The following is a 13,191-nucleotide window of genomic DNA, read 5'->3' as shown; positions in this document are numbered from 1 at the left end:
TGAAAAATTGTACTGGTAATAATAATTATAAAAAAGGTAAAATTTGTGGTAGGATGCCCGTCGTTGGCATATGCTGTAGAACAATGAAAAAAAATTATTGGCTACAAGACACTAGCGGTACCCTGCAGCAAAGAAAATAGTGTTATGCAGCAAAGAAAATGCATGTCAGTCCACAAAGCACTGTCCAGTATCTATTTTTTTTCCTTATATAAATATAAATATAAATGTCTTCGGCTCATCGCCCCCTACCGCTACCACCTAGCCTACCGGTGTCCGGCGGCGCATTCAAAAGGCTAAATCATCTCCATGCATGATACACGTGACCAGCGGGAGTAAATAAAAAAGATGTCTAGCACGCTAGCCTCAGTCCACCAGACCACCACTGATCATCACTCTTCGCTGTTTGGTTCCTCCAGCCAGCCAACAATATTTTTCTCTCATACAGTTCTAGCACCAGTCTCCAGCCACCAGCCAGCCAACAGTATTTTTCTCTCACACCACTCCAGCACCAGTACAGCGAACAGAGTGCATATCAGCCAGCCCCCGTCCTAGCCTGCCTGCCACCCATGAGGCCATGACCATGAGCCGAAACACCGCACTTGTCCTACTACAGTGCCAGCAACTACTTGAAAACCTCAACCAGCGAATTCGCGTCGACCGAGATAAAAACCCATTTTACTCAACTTACATACATATATATATGTCATCGCTAGTAAAGAGTCCATGAACCAAGAACACGACCCTCTTCTACCAAAACCCAGCTTTTTACCGTTGCACGAGTCAATCAGGAGACTGGTACTCCCTTGATTCCTCTCTACTCTCTCCTTTTCTTACAGCTAGTATAACGGAGGACGCTCCAAAACCACTAGGACGGAGGTAATAATAAATCTTCCTCGACTAGTTGTGGCCAGTGTAGCCCACGCTGTAGCTGCTCCGGTAGCGCAGCCCGTTCTGCTCGTACGGCGGCGCGTCGCCGTGGTTCACGGCCTTGATCTCCACGGCACGGCGGCCGGTGTCCGCCTCCTGCACGGCTCCGAAGACGATCTCGTTCGTCGCCTCGCAGCTCGGCTCGTAGAAGGTCTGCGGTCCGGCTGAGTACTGCTGGTGGCGTTGCAGGTACTGCTGGTGGTGTACTTGCTGCTGCGGCTGTTGCGGTTGCTGCTGCTGCTGAGGAGCTTCTCCGTTCCAGCCGTGTAACTGCGGCCGGCCATGCCTGATGTGGTGGATCTTCTCAGGCTCCTTGGACATGAAGGCGTAGTTCTTGCGAGGGGTCGGCGTTCTCGTGTCCAGCGGCGGTGGGGTCTCATCGCGTGGTATGGCGTAGCTTTCTTGTACTGGCCAGGAGGTTGGTCTACCCAGGCCCAGCTGATGATGATGGATGTTCACATGCTTCTTTCTGGAGAATGCTGCACGGAAGATCTCTCCAATTGATGATTTTGCTCCACCCACAAGTTTGCCGATTGACGTGAAGAGCCCTTCTTCCTCTTCTTGTTTCACAGGTTCATCCTCGCTAGGGATTAGCGGGGGGCGAAGGGAAGGCTTCAGTGGCTTCTGGTATGGAGGTGGAATGCTTGATAATTTAGCTTGTACTGGACTCGGAGCTTCCTGCTCCTGCATGGTAAAATTTGCATTCAGAACAAGGTACTGCAATAAGGATACAAGTAGGATGGCAAGTCTCGACCAGTAGTGAGTTTTTAACTAAACAATCAGAACAGCTAAACAAAGATAAACTAAAACTGAGCAATTGTGTTGTTTCTTCTGTTATCCTTTTTGCTGATATTCGAAAAACCTTTGATCATAAACAACTAAATGTGTGCATGAGTTTCAAAATGCACAATCTGGCTAACAAGAAGCCAAGTTATCTTGTATAGTCTTAAGTCTTAACAAATGTTTTAGGAAAATAATATTACTCTAGATATATAGAAGTTTCAATTTAAGTTATGGCAATTGGACCAATTAGTTCAAAGTCCTAATCTCAAAATCCTAATATTTACAGACGATTCCAGTTGGAATGCTGCACAGTGCATAAGCTGGTAAGTGGTAACTTTTGGCTGGTTGGAGGCATATGGAGGACGCTGATTAAGGCCAATGGACGATGGACACTAGTACCAGGAGAGACAAAAGACAGATGACAACGAAATTCATGTGCTGGCCTGCTGGGTTACAGCAGGCTTGTGGACCATTGCAGCCCTAGCCATATTTGCTTGCTCTGCCAAATCAGCCAGGGAAGGTACATGATGTTTTTTTTCTTCTTTCCTTCAAAATAAAGACAGTGTTAGGCGCTTGATACTTACATCTCCATTTGAATACATCCCCAAAGCGCGACGCTGAAGCAATGCAAGCATGTAGCCAAAGAAAGCGGCAGCAAGAAGTAGTGCCACTCCTGTGGGCATGGAAGATTGATGTAATCAGTAATATTACAGATTGACGGGTTCGAACAAGTTATGTGGTAAGCTTCAACCATGTTTGATTTTGTTAGATCCAGCAATAATTGCAGAGAATGGGGCTGTATAATATACCTAGAGGAAAACCAGCTTCATACTGGTACACGCAGTCATCAAAGTGGAGCTGAATCTCGCGAATTGCTTGGTTTCCTCTGTCGATCACCAGAAGGGAGCAGCTACTGCCAATGTATCGAACTTCAAAATCAGTAGAAAATTTTGCCTCATCACTTGGTCCATCAACATGCCCTCCTCTGCCTGATTTGCCCCCAGCAATAGTTGTAACTCCTAAAAATCAGAACATAATATGTCAGGCACTTGTTCTTTACTAGAGATCAGATAAGGGAAAAGTATGCATAATGATTGCAGAATATGTAAATATAGACTGTACTAAAAATCAAACCCAGTTAGAATCATGGCTTTAGCTCCTATGAAGCAGTATAATCCATCCATGTTAAAGAAATTTGGCACAATATCAAGTATACCAGGTACAAATTAGGCTAGAGAAGAAGAAAAGATTTTGGTTAACAAATTTCCTAAGTAACTTTAGAACATAATGTTCCACTCCACAGAAAGCTAAGTCCAAATTTAAAACTGCAATTTTGTTATTCTCTATTGCCATTTGAAACCCAAAGCTGGCTGTTCTAAAAGAAACTTTCAGTAATTAGCACTCAGTTTAATATTCCTTTGGACATCACAATGCATTGCAGAGACTCAAAGCTGATTTACTCAAGCTGACCAGAAAATGTTCATATTGTCTAACAAGCATCCTTTTTCGGATTGTAGTTTTGGATCCAGTTGCTGAATACATGCTGGACAAGACCAGCTAGAACCAAAAGGCAAACATAGGATGCTCAAGGAACAGACAAAAGCATGTGGATCCACCCTACCACAGGACATTTTAGCTTACCTGTATCACTGATCTTTCTAATGGCCATGTTCATGGCATCAGCCACATAGATGTTACCCCTGTCATCCACTGTAAATGCCTTTGGATGGTTCATCCTTGCCTCTCGAACCTTCCCATCAACATGACCAGGAAATCCTTCTGGGGAACCAGCAACAAGCTTGGGCCTGCTATCTGCAATGTTCAGCCCAAATTCAGGAGATGAGATAAATCCTGTGTGGCTCAAAATCATCTGCTGGTAAATGAAACACGGACTAACATTTCAATGCCTTAGAAAAATGTGACAGAAAAGATATAGATAGCAGGTGATAAGTATAGCCGTTTGGGTCAAATGTTTGTACCAAAGTCAGGGGATCAACATGTGACGATGCACTTATTAGTTTGAAACAGTAATAGCAATACCTTGACGAAATTTGCTAGCATGCGTAAGCATCTAAAAGTAGCATAGAGTGTATTGAAACATTTTTTTTTTCAGAACCCGTTTCTACAAGTGTAAACACAAATTATGACTCCACATAAAAGTGGAACTGGCCATGTTGCATAGATCAGCTGAAAGCAACTGAAAAGCATCGCATAGGCTGTGCTGTGCAAGCTGCACAAAGCCATCGCCATCAAGAGATAGGCCATGCCGGAATTGATGACACCAACCAACCCACAGCATCAGCAGCACCAACTCCACCAAACACATAGGGGCATATAATTAGCAGAGCCCCCACTGGGGAGTAACACCAAAACATGCCGGATTCAGGGGTGCTAGGGGGAGGTCAGCAAGGTCTCACTCACATCGGGACAGCGGCAGCGCCATCCTGTAGATGTTGCTGTTCATGGAGTCCATGACGAGCAGCTCGCCGCCCTGGGTGACCTCCACGGAGTAGGGCTCGATCCCCAGCTTGCTGCCGTCGAAGACCGTCTCCACGGTGTACCCGCCCTCGTACTTCACCATCGACTTGCTCCCGGTCGCTGCTCCACCAGGAAGAGAAACACGCGTCTCAGAAAACCCGAATCGGGACCGGAGGAGGAGAGGAGGGCACAAGGATTCCTTCAGTAGTCACCTGTCTTGGTGGTGGATTTGAGCGACCAGAGCCGCTTCACCACCGCCGACGCCGCATTGGAGAGGAACCCGCTCACCACCCCTGCGATGGCACCGAAAACACCAGTCAAAACCCAGGAAACCACCCGCCCCGGCGAAAAACCAAGTGCCCCAGCTCGGTCGGCCCACTCACTCGCGGGGTACGAAGACGCGGAGGCCGGAGCGCCCGCGCCGAGGAGAAGCGCCGCCACCAGCAGCGCCGCCACCTGGGCGCCCCCTCTCCCGGCCGCCATTGGCCGCAGTGGGACAGCCAACAAGTGGGGAGGAAGCTTGCTGCAGGGGAAGATTTAGAGGAAGCGGGAGGCGGCCATCTGGGGAGGAGGCGAGGCAGGGAAGCAGGGAGCGCCCAGATCGAGGACGGGGAGTGCGAGAAACCACCAGGAATCCGAGCTTTTCTCGCGCTCCGGGAGGGGAGAAGGGGAGGAGAGAGAGAGAGATGAAACAAGTGGGGGGAAAGAGACAAGCGATGCTGTGTTCGCTCGCTGCTGCGGCTGCCGCCCGCCTTCTCGCCCTCGCTGATTTCGTGGGGTTTTAGAGGGAGGAGGGAGAGGTCCGCGTGAGGCGTGACGGTGGTCGGGTGGTGGTCATATACGAGAGAGAGAGAGAGAGAGAGAGAGAGAGAGAGAGTCACGTGCAGAGGGTCTCGTCATCTCGGTTTCGAGTACCACAGGCACAGCGCTCATGCGTAGTGGAGTGCTAAAAAAAGCCATTTTCAATTCGGTAAAGGTGGCTATTAAATAAATGTAGGAAAAGGGTCTCCTGCTGAAAAAAAAGAAAAAAATTAAAAATCTAGAAAGTAGCTTAAGATTTAAGCGTTTTCTTATTCCGCAACACGAACGCTGTTGGGGAAGTACTTTACTCGCATCACATGCCGGACATGCACGCGTATTTTAAGCAGCATACGACGTTGGAAAGCTCCGGCGCCCCATTATAACCCCCTTGACATCCAGCATTCCGGCTAGTGATGCAGGAATTCGGTTCCCATTCCCACTTCACTAGCATTTTCCTAATATCAACCGCACCAGGTCGCTTACACCGAGAAAAATTCTAGGTCAGGCGAGGCAGATAAGCAAATGAAGCCAGGCTCCCCCAAGCCACTCAAGATTTTCGTAGTAGTAGTACTATTATAAAATGAATCCAAATCATAAGTGCATTTCATCTAAGAACTTGGATTTGGACATTATTTCCCCAAGTAAGTTTCTAAAATTTCAAAAGAATTTGGATTCAGTTCAACCCCCCTTCCAAACATGGGTTCGGTGTCCTCACAAGCTCCATTCTTCTTTCCAACGCCACATACCACCCAGCTTTGCCGGGCAGTCTTTTCCCGGATATGTTACAGCAAGTAGCACGGAGAAGCAACACGAGATCGTGGGCGTTCCACGCGCGCGCCCGTCACTGCCCGTCCTTTTGCCGGCCAGTTCACCCGCCTCGAGGTCCCCCCCGCGGCTTCTGCCTCCGGGCGGGCGCGTACAAGTTCGTTGCGCCTTGCCGGACGACGGACGTTCCGCGGCGTACCGCGTGCTACGGCCTAGGACTAAGAGTGGTACCATACCAGTAGAACGAGCGAGCAGGCACAAGAGTGATTCGGCACGCACGGCGGCGATCCATGACCCGTACGAACACGCCCCTGACGAGGTTCGGCCCGGCACCTCCGATCCGTGACAATGCGGGCACGAGCGCCGGGCATCTTCGCTAGCTTTACGTGGCACTTGGCCGTCCTTTCAGGCTTTTTCCCCCATTGCTCGTTCCTCTCGGACGCGACGCAGCACGCACGGGGCCATCGCCCGCGCATCATCAGGTCATGCGCGCGGTCCGATCCTCCACGGCCCACGCCACGGGTGCCGGCCATGTGACGAGCGCCGAGCGGCGGCGGCTCTTGCTCGGGGGCGTGGCCGGGGCCGGCCCGCGGCCCTTTTCCTCCCCCGCTGTCGCCGTCGCCGCCATCGCGGGCGACGAGATGCCGAGCCTGGAAAGGTTCTAAAGGATAGAAAAAAGGGGGTCAAAAGGGCCCTGATTCTTTCCTGATGCGCTGCGTGCGCTCCTGCTGCGCAAGCTGGCGAAAACACCCTGCAGAGGGACAAGAGGTCGCCGTAGGCACGCCAAGAACCAGGTGGGGCCGCAACCGCAAGGGGCGCGGGGAATTTACCACGCAATTACCTTGCCCCGGCAAGCTCTGGTGCAACCGTGCAAGAGCATGGCTTGCTCGAACTTGCTGCTGCCCGATGGATGTCGTCTCAGCGAACCAGGAAGGCAGGAATGGACTCGGGGTGTCGCACCGTCGCAGGCTTGGCAGGTGTAGGGGAAAAGGACAGGAAGGTGCACGGCCTGCTTCGCCCTCAAGAGAAGTGGTAAATTTTTACTGCTATTTTCTTAACTGATTTAAGTTCAAAAGAAACTTCTTAACTGAAGTGAACTCTTCCGGTTAGATTCATCTGTCCCCGACAGACAAAGCCCTAGCATTTGCTAGAGTACCAGACAAAGCTCTTCGATAAGGAAGAAGCGCATGTGCACGAGGGGAACAAGGAGCTGGATCCGGGGCCCGAAATCAACAGGAGGCTGTGTGCTCTAGGAGCTAAGCGTGGGCCGCATAGAGCCCGCGCTATGGCGGCGAGAATTCGGCGCCTGATTTTGCGGTTGGTTTGTTGTGGACGGGGCCCACAAACCCAGACTACAACCCTGTCACTCCTCTAAGCCCAAAAGAAAAGTGGCTTACGGCCCAGTCTATGATACAGGCGGGCCCAATTAAACAGTGAGTTGCTTGCTGTAAAGCTACCTATACACACGCGCTCTGGACGCACAGACAAGTGACAGAACTACAACTCTTCATAAAAACAAAAAAAACACTAACGAAAGTGACAGGACTACAGAAGTCGCTGAACATAAAAAATGCTATTTTGCTAGTCACACTTACATACTTGCAATTACATCTTCACAAGTACTACCTCAACACGTCAAGAGCAGCAGCAAACACATCACAAAAATAAAAACAAGGAACAGCACAACAGAAGGCTTCACGGACAAAAATCCCAGTTGGGCTCTCCAAAGATCTGCAAGGTGTGTTGTTAGCCCGTGCTGTGCTCCAGGGTCTCTACTTCTGTTACTGTGTCAACGCCTTAGCGTATAGGCGACAAGGTGGTATGTACACTTGTACAGGCGGGGTGGAGGAACACGTCTCATCTCTACCTTCTATACAGTTTGTTGCTAGTGTATCAGACCTGGTAGACCATTCCTACCTCCAGGGTGGAGGCATGAGGTATGTTTGCGGCGTACGAAGGGCCGCGGCTGTTCTTTCTCAAGAACTCATAGAAGAAGTTTACCACGATTCGCTTTATGAAACTTGATCCACTCTTCGCCTTCATGTATGAGTGCCCCAGGATGAAGGACATGCCTGCCTCCCTCGCGTCCATTAGCTCCTGCAGCTCGCGGCGCACCTCACTGTCCACCTGGGCGCTCTTTGGTATCACGAACCTTGCTTTCTTTCGCTTGGGTGCTATGTTCTGTGGGTCTATCTCCTTATGAGGAGATGCTGATGCATTAAGGTCCCCATCCTCTTCCCACAGTGGAATTCCAGTGCTAATGGGAGACAATTTATCAGAGGGCTTATCTGTATCCTCCACAAAACCATTCTTTTCACATTCCCCAGTGCTGCGGATGAACTCTGCAATGTTGCTGACTAGCTCCTTCTCAAACTCTAGGTCATCCTTCTGCACATCACGATACCCATACCTGACAATAACCCTGTACAGCCTGTACTCTTTTGGACCAATGCGACCCACAAGAAATCGTTCTTCAGGGTGCACATGTGGCACTGGAACTGATTTAACACAAAGAAAGACCAGTACCTGATAAAAAACAAACGTGAGAACTGTACAAGTAATATCCATAAATTGCCCAGCACAATGATGCAATTTATTCAGATTTCTGAATAGTGCATCAGGCAAACTCATAAAAAAAAAGGTTGCATGTACTCTGAATAGGGAACCTGTGATAAGGTACCTGGTGAAACGCAGGCAGATTGGTGACAAAGTGGGAGAAAATGGCTGGAATTCCAGACATTAGTTCTGTATGTATTAGCCCAATGCCTCGAACACGGACAATGCCCAGTGAAGGACCAAGGTTTAAGAGCCAGTTTACTGATACCTTGTTTTGCACATCGAACTCGTACTTCTTTATTGTGCCATAGTGCCAGACACACATGACTACCATAAATATGAAAGAAAGAGTAACAGGGACCCAAGCACCTTCATGAAACTTGACAAGAGAAGCCGAGAAGTAGAGTACTTCAATTGTGCCAAAGAAAAGCAGGAAACCAATGGCAAGGAAGATACTCTTGTTCCAGCAAAGCACAATAACAAGAGACATTAAGCATGTGGTGACAAGCATAACAGTTATTACTGCCAACCCTGTACAAGAAAGTAGGGCGAAACATCAACGAATATATATGAGATTCACTTCAGTATATAAAAGGAGCACAACAAGTAGCTGAAATTGTTACTTGGGAAATTACTATTTGAATATGGGCTCTCTTTTTCTTCTCTCTTTTTTTACCTTGTGCATTTGCCAAGTGCTTTGTGTCTCTGAAGCCAATAGTAACAGCCAGGCACAGTACCATCAGCATCCAATTGATTTCTGGTATGTATATCTGCCCATGCACTGTAGAGGATGTATGCACAATCTTCACTCCGGGAAAACAATTTAATGAAGAACACTGCTTGATTATTGAAAAGGTTCCTGTAATAATTGCTTGGCTTCCAACTACAGCAGCCAGTATTGCAATCACCAGAACAGGCCATCTGAGTGATTCTACAAAAACAGTTGCCTACATCAGTGCTTCAAAATATGCAAATTTTTAAATGGGAAATTATGATAACAAATCACTTTAATAATAATATTTGAAAGGAAGCAAAAAAGGAAATCAAAGAGATGTACCTGGTACTGACACATAAAATCCAATATGATAACTACTCTCAAAGTTGTGATGTTGTGAAATAAAAGCAGCCTGTCCCATATAAGCCAGTACAAGAGCAGGATAAACCACAGATATGAACGCAATCTGTTGAGGAAAAATAATAACACGTTAAACTGGAACTAGTCCAAAACTTCAAAAAGAAAACCAAGAGTGTTAACTAGAACAATCAAGATATAAGATCATGCGAATGTCAATATCTCGTATGTCAAGGATACGAGTATGGATATACAGATAAGTTAAAGTATGCAGGTAAAGAAATAATCTGAACTGCCGACAGAACAGAAACATGTATTGAGCACAGGTAACTGGTTGACTTTCAAGGAAACCGGTAAGTATTGTTTTTGCATGAAAATTTAAATTGCTAGGAAACATGCAATGAGTAGATTTTAGTCAAGAGCAGGACACTCGCAGAAATTATTTTACTGATGAAGAAACAGTGGATAGCCTACCGCAGATAGCAGCAACTCACCACAAAATTGCTAAGAAAAAGAGGGACAATGAAAATCCAATGTCGATGAAGAAAGATTTTAAATGTTAAGGATAATTAGAAAATACAGCAAAACTAGTTCCTTACAATTTTTCTATATTTACAACAATCCTAAATGTGGCATACATATGGAAAGCCATGAAAGTAGGAGCTTTTATCGGAGTGATGGAGTCATGTAAGTAACTGCATCTTTTCAATTTTATTGTACAGAGAATAGAAATTGAGTTAAGTTAGACATAATTTTATTTTCGTACAAGAAAAAGGTGCAGAATTCGTAGAATTGAACTAACCAGGGATCAGAAATAAACACTGAAGGCTATAAACAAAACGTGCATCATGTTCCTGTAAGTTGCAATAGATTCATCCAATACCTGAATTGACAATTGTGAGAAGTGTCCAAGATCTGCATACATAGCTTCAGAGCCTAAAAGTTTCAACAATAATAGAAAAAAGTGTCAGCCTTCTGACATTGCAATTTAAGTAGGGCCCCAACGAAACAGCAGGCAACAGCAGCATAGCCTATCTGTACCTGTTACACATAGAAGGATTCCACCCAATGACATCCAGCCACCAGTTTGAGTCTTCTTGAGGAATTGGTACATGTAGTATGGCGAGAGGGCTCGATAGACATGGTGGTCCCAATGGATGATATTGTAGAGGCCTATTGCACTTATGCAGAGAAGCCAAATGCATACTATTGGTGCAAAAAGAAACCCAACTTTGTGTGTACCATAGTGTTGTAGCGCAAATAGGCATACAAGTATGGCACAAGCCACAGGAAGTTCTATATCTGCATGTAAACAATTTGCAGTGAACATCTCATAAGCATGGTGAAATTGAACATATAACACATTAAGTTGACTGAAACTAACAGAATTCAACTGTAATTGAAACATTTGCTCCTATTAATTCAACTATGTACCGCATAGCATGCAATCAAAGAAAGGATTTAACCTACATTTGTGCTGCTCCTTTTCCATCGACAACTCGAGCCCAGATACAGCAGAAAACACTGCAAATGAACCAGCAGAGCACATATGGCATCAGAAACAAATAGAACGGCATGGAGACAGATCATCCAAAGCGAAGACGGAGAGGGTCCAACCGGAGACTGCAGGGGTGAGCACGCCGTCGCCGATGACCATACAGGTCCCCAGCAGCGCGAACAGCAGCAACAGCCTCTGCAGCACCCTGTACTTCTCCAACACTGCCCTGACCCTTGACACGGGCCGCTCGCCGTGACGCCCCGTGACCTTCTCTTCCTCCATGAGCTCATCTCTGGTGCCGCCACCGGGCAGCAGGCCAGCGCGGACGTGGCGGCAGATGAGGGAGTAGAGCGCGAAGGTGCCGCCCTCCCCGCCGTCGTCCGCGCGGAGCACGATGAGCACGTACTTGACGAGCGTGATGAGGGTCAGCGTCCAGAAGACGAAAGAGAGGACGCCGTAGATCTCCTCGTTGCCCGCCGAGTGCTGGATGTCGTTGCCGGCGAAGGCGCTCTTGTAGACGTAGAGCGGCGATGTGGCCACGTCGCCGTACACCACCCCGAGGCTCTGGTACGCGAGCAGCAGCGTCGCGCGCCATGACTCCCCACGCCACCTCTGCAGGAGAAGCAGTCAGGAAATGGAGGAGCAAGGCCCCCAACACAGACGAGCGCTCCAAATCCAAGGACCCCGAGCCGCGAGCTGGCTTGCTCACCTTCCCGTGCGCCGCCGCCGCGCCGCCCGCGGCCTCCAGATCCATGTGCCCGGCCCCCGGCCCCGCACGCGCGCCTCAATGCGTCACGCCTGCAGCCGCCATGGCAGCAAACCTCGTCGAATCGTCGCGAGGGAACAAGGAATCGGTCCTCCGAGCCGAATCCTACCGCGGCGGCGCGCCCAGGACCAAGATTTGTCCGTCGTCTTGGCCCGTAGCGAGCGGGAGGCCAACCAACCAACCAGGCCAAGCAAAGCGAGGCAACACAAAGCAAAGCAACAAGGCCAAGGCGCAGTCCACACTCCTCCTCGTCCCCCCTCCTCCTTCTAGCAGCTTCCCTCAAGCACCACCTCGCCCAACCCAAAGCTACCTCGCTCGCCCCCACGCCGACCGCGCCTCTTACTAAACCGCCCGTACGGAACGAGGCCGGGCGGTAACTTCCCCTCTGGCCGCGTACGAGAGTGCCACGACAAGGCAAGGCCCCCCGAGGTGGGGGGGGGGGGAGGTCTCTGGCGGAGAGGGCAAACCAGCCAGCCAACCACGCGAGCAGGAGGAAGATAGGGATGCCGTGGGCTCCCCCCGCGGCCGCTCGCCCTAGCTACGGATTTGGATTCCAAACCACCCTGCTTTTTTGCTGGACGACGTCGAGTCGAGTCAGGTGAAGTGAGGCACGCAGCTTCCTCCTCCCTCTCTTGTACGCAGCAGCTCGCTGCGGGTGCGGGGAGGTGGCGGCCGGCGAGGCGATGCGAGCCGGGATGGAGTGGAAGCTTGGGCTGTTGGGCGGAACGGGACGCGTGGAGCGGGTGGCTTGTCGCGACGGGGGTTCGATACGTCGTTGTACGTTTAGCCGGTTTCAGCGCCTTTTAGGCCCTAATCAAGTGCCTTTTTCTCGTTCCGCTCCTTAGAGCATCTCTTTTTTTTCCCTTTCCCCTTTCCACTTTTTAGCCATAATGGAGATTTAGGGGGAAAAATTAGCTCCAACAGATTGATTTTCCCTATTTCCTATTCCCCTTTTCCCTTTATTTTCCTCCCCTCTCCCCTATTTAAAGGGGAATTCCACATTCTCCCTTTCCTTCTCCCTTTCCTTCTCCCTTTCTATCCATTCTTTCCTAGCCACAAGATCTATATGCATGAGAAGATCCTGACCACTCATGAATTAAAGGGGAAAGAGAAAAATCAATCTGCTGAAACACATCTCCCCAATAAGCTAAAATTGTAATGGGGGATCCCCTATAAGATGAGAAAAGGGAAAGGGAAAAATCAATCTGTTGGAGTTGCTCTTAATGGCACTTTAATGGCAACCGGCAGTTAATTACACGGGTCTGATGGGAACCCATCATGGTGTGGCGTGGAGAGAAAGGCGTCGAAATTTGCAGGCCTCTGTTTGGGGGAAAAACAGTGGTGCTAAATCTTGGTTTTGTTTGGTTTTTGTAGCGCAAGTTATTGTAGCAAATTTTGATTAATAATTAGAGGTATTAAATGAAGTCAGTTTGTAAAACTAACTCTACAATCCCTGTGCTATATCGCGAGACGAATCTAATGAGGCATTTGACCACATGATTAGAGGATAGTTACTGTATCATTACTGTAGTCAATCATAGATTA

At 48.6% G+C, this 13,191-nt stretch overlaps 2 protein-coding genes and 1 long non-coding RNA gene across 4 annotated transcripts; 1 reads left to right on the top strand and 2 right to left on the bottom strand.

Annotated features, from left to right (window-relative positions):
- Positions 1 to 647: 647 nt before the first annotated feature.
- Positions 648 to 5,006, bottom strand: LOC120657126. Its single transcript, XM_039935386.1, has 7 exons — positions 4,572 to 5,006; positions 4,401 to 4,481; positions 4,132 to 4,308; positions 3,352 to 3,522; positions 2,520 to 2,729; positions 2,295 to 2,383; positions 648 to 1,611 (listed from the first exon to the last, which is right to left on the bottom strand). Exons 1-7 carry the CDS (start codon positions 4,669 to 4,671, stop codon positions 898 to 900), a joined length of 1,542 nt encoding a protein of 513 aa, XP_039791320.1. The 5' UTR covers positions 4,672 to 5,006; the 3' UTR covers positions 648 to 897.
- Positions 1,500 to 3,507, top strand: LOC120657130. 2 transcript variants are annotated; one of them, XR_005668087.1, is made up of 3 exons: positions 1,500 to 1,641; positions 1,997 to 2,449; positions 3,228 to 3,507. It is a non-coding gene; the product is annotated as an uncharacterized LOC120657130 (long non-coding RNA). The 2 variants fall into 2 exon arrangements; XR_005668086.1 differs by having other exon boundaries at positions 1,611 to 2,449.
- A 2,237-nt stretch (positions 5,007 to 7,243) lies between the features above and the next one.
- On the bottom strand, positions 7,244 to 12,345 carry LOC120657120 (potassium transporter 25). Its single transcript, XM_039935378.1, has 9 exons — positions 11,590 to 12,345; positions 11,000 to 11,492; positions 10,853 to 10,906; positions 10,424 to 10,684; positions 10,266 to 10,318; positions 9,368 to 9,491; positions 8,987 to 9,241; positions 8,435 to 8,841; positions 7,244 to 8,280 (listed from the first exon to the last, which is right to left on the bottom strand). Exons 1-9 carry the CDS (start codon positions 11,632 to 11,634, stop codon positions 7,648 to 7,650), a joined length of 2,325 nt encoding a protein of 774 aa, XP_039791312.1. The 5' UTR covers positions 11,635 to 12,345; the 3' UTR covers positions 7,244 to 7,647.
- Positions 12,346 to 13,191: the final 846 nt, after the last annotated feature.

Source organism: Panicum virgatum, chromosome 1N, assembly GCF_016808335.1.
Source record: "Panicum virgatum strain AP13 chromosome 1N, P.virgatum_v5, whole genome shotgun sequence".
In the NCBI taxonomy this organism is placed as follows: Eukaryota; Viridiplantae; Streptophyta; class Magnoliopsida; order Poales; family Poaceae; genus Panicum; species Panicum virgatum.
The sequence above is the reverse complement of the archived record's forward strand: the minus strand, read 5'-3'. Positions and strand labels throughout refer to the sequence as shown.

Coding starts and splice junctions, on each gene's coding strand:
- LOC120657126 (XM_039935386.1), bottom strand. CDS start 4,671: ATGGCGGCCGGGAGAGGGGGCGCCCAGGTGGCGGCGCTGCTGGTGGCG. Junction 4,309..4,400: donor CAAATCCACCACCAAGACAG/GTGACTACTGAA, acceptor CTGGTGGAGCAG/CGACCGGGAGCAAGTCGATG. Junction 3,523..4,131: donor GGCGCTGCCGCTGTCCCGAT/GTGAGTGAGACC, acceptor TGAACATTGCAG/ATAGCAGGCCCAAGCTTGTT.
- LOC120657120 (XM_039935378.1), bottom strand. CDS start 11,634: ATGGATCTGGAGGCCGCGGGCGGCGCGGCGGCGGCGCACGGGAAG. Junction 11,493..11,589: donor CGGCGGCGGCGCACGGGAAG/GTGAGCAAGCCA, acceptor CTTCTCCTGCAG/AGGTGGCGTGGGGAGTCATG. Junction 9,242..9,367: donor ATTTTATGTGTCAGTACCAG/GTACATCTCTTT, acceptor CTGTTTTTGTAG/AATCACTCAGATGGCCTGTT.